Source organism: Colletotrichum aenigma, assembly GCF_013390185.1.
Source record: "Colletotrichum aenigma strain Cg56 chromosome Unknown KSG_Cg56_contig04, whole genome shotgun sequence".
In the NCBI taxonomy this organism is placed as follows: Eukaryota; Fungi; Ascomycota; class Sordariomycetes; order Glomerellales; family Glomerellaceae; genus Colletotrichum; species Colletotrichum aenigma.
The window spans coordinates 1,409,377-1,411,704 of NW_023500910.1; the positions used below are offsets into that span (position 1 = coordinate 1,409,377).

The following is a 2,328-nucleotide window of genomic DNA, read 5'->3' on the forward strand; positions in this document are numbered from 1 at the left end:
TGAGATTTTCCTCTTCGTAGTTGACAGTTTGGTAGAACTATGACTCAGCCTTAAAGATCTTATGATCTGCACTAAAAAGAAGGGCTTATGCTACCAGGTTAAGGATGTGGTCATAATATCTCATTCTCCTGGCTTAACAGTCGCTCTGAGTTATAGAGGGTTAGAGTCTCTTGAATAGGAAAGAGATACAGGTATCATTATTGCTGGTATTATCACATATAATAGTACCCACTTGGTTGGTGATTTCCCATTGTTGAAGAGTTTTGTAGAGGTTATTCGAGAGGTTGAGGCCACTATGGTCGCCACTTATATAGTTGAAGGTGATAAAGCGAGATTATTATTGATCGAGGTTGTTGAGGAAGTAGGTAGTGACTTTAAGGTAGGTACAGTTGTTGGGTGATGTCCATAGATCGAATCTAATATAGATTTTCGTTAGGGCATTATGAAGCTCAGCCTTGATATAGGTCTGACCCCTTGCGAAGAGGACAGGAAGATCGTCTATCATTGTAGTCCTACCCCGAGGTACTTAGTTGACTAGGGAGGAATCGTGGAATCTTAGGAGGTGTTGGACAAAATCGTCTTGGAAGTGGTAAAAAGAGAAGTTATTGGTGATGATAATCGAGAGGCAGAGATCCCTGATGGTACCGATCTTCGCCTTAGGTATACTGGAGACCTTCCTCCTCTTCCGACTAGGAGAGAGGTCCTCAGACCCATACAGAATCTCCTCTGTACTTGACTCGTCAGATGATAGGTCCCATTGTGTGACGTGGTGGCATCTATACGTATTAGTCATGGTCATTAACAGGAGAATATACATACCTGCGAGGGTGGTCTGCAGCGGAAGAAGCAGCAGCTGAGTAGAACTCTGGCCTCCCCTTCTCGTCACATCGTCGACAACACCAGAAGGTGGAAGTAGGTCCAGCGAGGCCCAGCTCAACGAGGAAGAATCCATGGTCCTTGATCCACGTCTTCCTAGGTCTGCCCCCTTTCCGAGCAATCTGCTCCTCTACAACATATCGCTTGTTATACCAGACAACTGTAGGAAGGTCGGTGATTGATGGGTTCGAGGGTAAAGGGGTGGAGAGACTCTCAGCAACCTGGGTGGCAACTTGAGGAGGGTGGTAAAGTTGTTGGAGAGCGTTGGTGGTTAGGGGGGTAGGAGATAACATCTATGAATGCCCTCGTCAGCCATGAGTATTCTGCTATCCCTGGAGTATTCAAGGAGAAGGGAGGTAACGTACTGGTGAGGCCATCATGATAAACGTAGGAAGACTTGATGATGTTGTGGATGTTGTGGATGTTGACTGCTGAGGAGGTATGAGGAGGAAGAAAAGGTGAGGTAGAGAGAGGGCCAGCCTGGCCCTTTTATACCCAAAATCGAGGTCTCCAGGAGTCACAGATCACTCAGAAGCATAGCCTGAAGAGGAAATTCATCAAGGGGAGCAAAAAGGAGTGTCGCGAAGCTGTAGGAATTAATGGTGCTGCATATAGAAAAAGCAAGCTGACACGCGATGGGCGTGAATATTCGCGATGGTGGCATCTCATTGGCTGTATGGCTGATTACTAAGAAATACAGTCAAATCAATCCAATCTATCAAATCGGACGGATCTAGGATTGGTTATTTGACTGTTGAAAATAGCTTCAATTGATTGCTTTATTTGGAAGTCGGTTTATTAGATTGGATTTAGCGGCAGCGCTGCGCCTGAGCAAGATATACCGTCTCTCACACCTCCGTTTCTGTGTGGCTATATGGCACACTGGAAGAATCGAACTGAGTGAGCCTGGGTCAAGGTTAACGTAAACCATTCTGCCAGAATGATTGCACTTATGCTGGATTATGCTGTGGATGAGATTGGGGGGTGAGATCGGGCTCACCTGTGGGTTCGGGGAAAGGCAAGCGCTGGTACTGAGGTGTTAAGGGACGAAGAGGAAACTGGAGGCGACTTCTTCGCAATTCAAAGCTGAGCACCTTAGAAGCATACCTGTGTTATATCTACCATTTTGAAAAGACGCAGCTATTCTTAATTAATCAGGTCAAGATAACAGTACTCAGCGGAGGCCCAGATGTTGCCGGTATATTTCGGCGCAAACACAGTAAGATGTTTTGTGATCGAATGTTCTGAGGTACCGCTCGTGATGCCAAGTAATTATATACATTAATGATAAAATTAGACTAACACTAAGGAAATTAATTAACTTGCATTATTAATAGGTAATTTTAATATTAGAAATGATTTTAGTTAAGCAGTTTCAGTAGGTCCCACCAGCCGGAGATAACAGTGTATAAAAAGGATGCTATGAAGCAGGTGGTGTGGTGGGGTGGAGGT

The 2,328-nt window shown here is 45.0% G+C and overlaps 1 protein-coding gene across 1 annotated transcript; it reads right to left on the minus strand.

Moving 5' to 3' along the window:
* Nucleotides 1-526: 526 nt before the first annotated feature.
* On the minus strand, nucleotides 527-1,253 carry CGCA056_v006270 (uncharacterized protein; the record flags this gene model as incomplete). Its single annotated transcript, XM_037321521.1, has 3 exons — nucleotides 527-776; nucleotides 820-1,169; nucleotides 1,242-1,253. The coding sequence occupies 3 exons, from the start codon at nucleotides 1,251-1,253 to the stop codon at nucleotides 527-529; spliced, it is 612 nt and encodes a 203-aa protein (XP_037179980.1).
* Nucleotides 1,254-2,328: the final 1,075 nt, after the last annotated feature.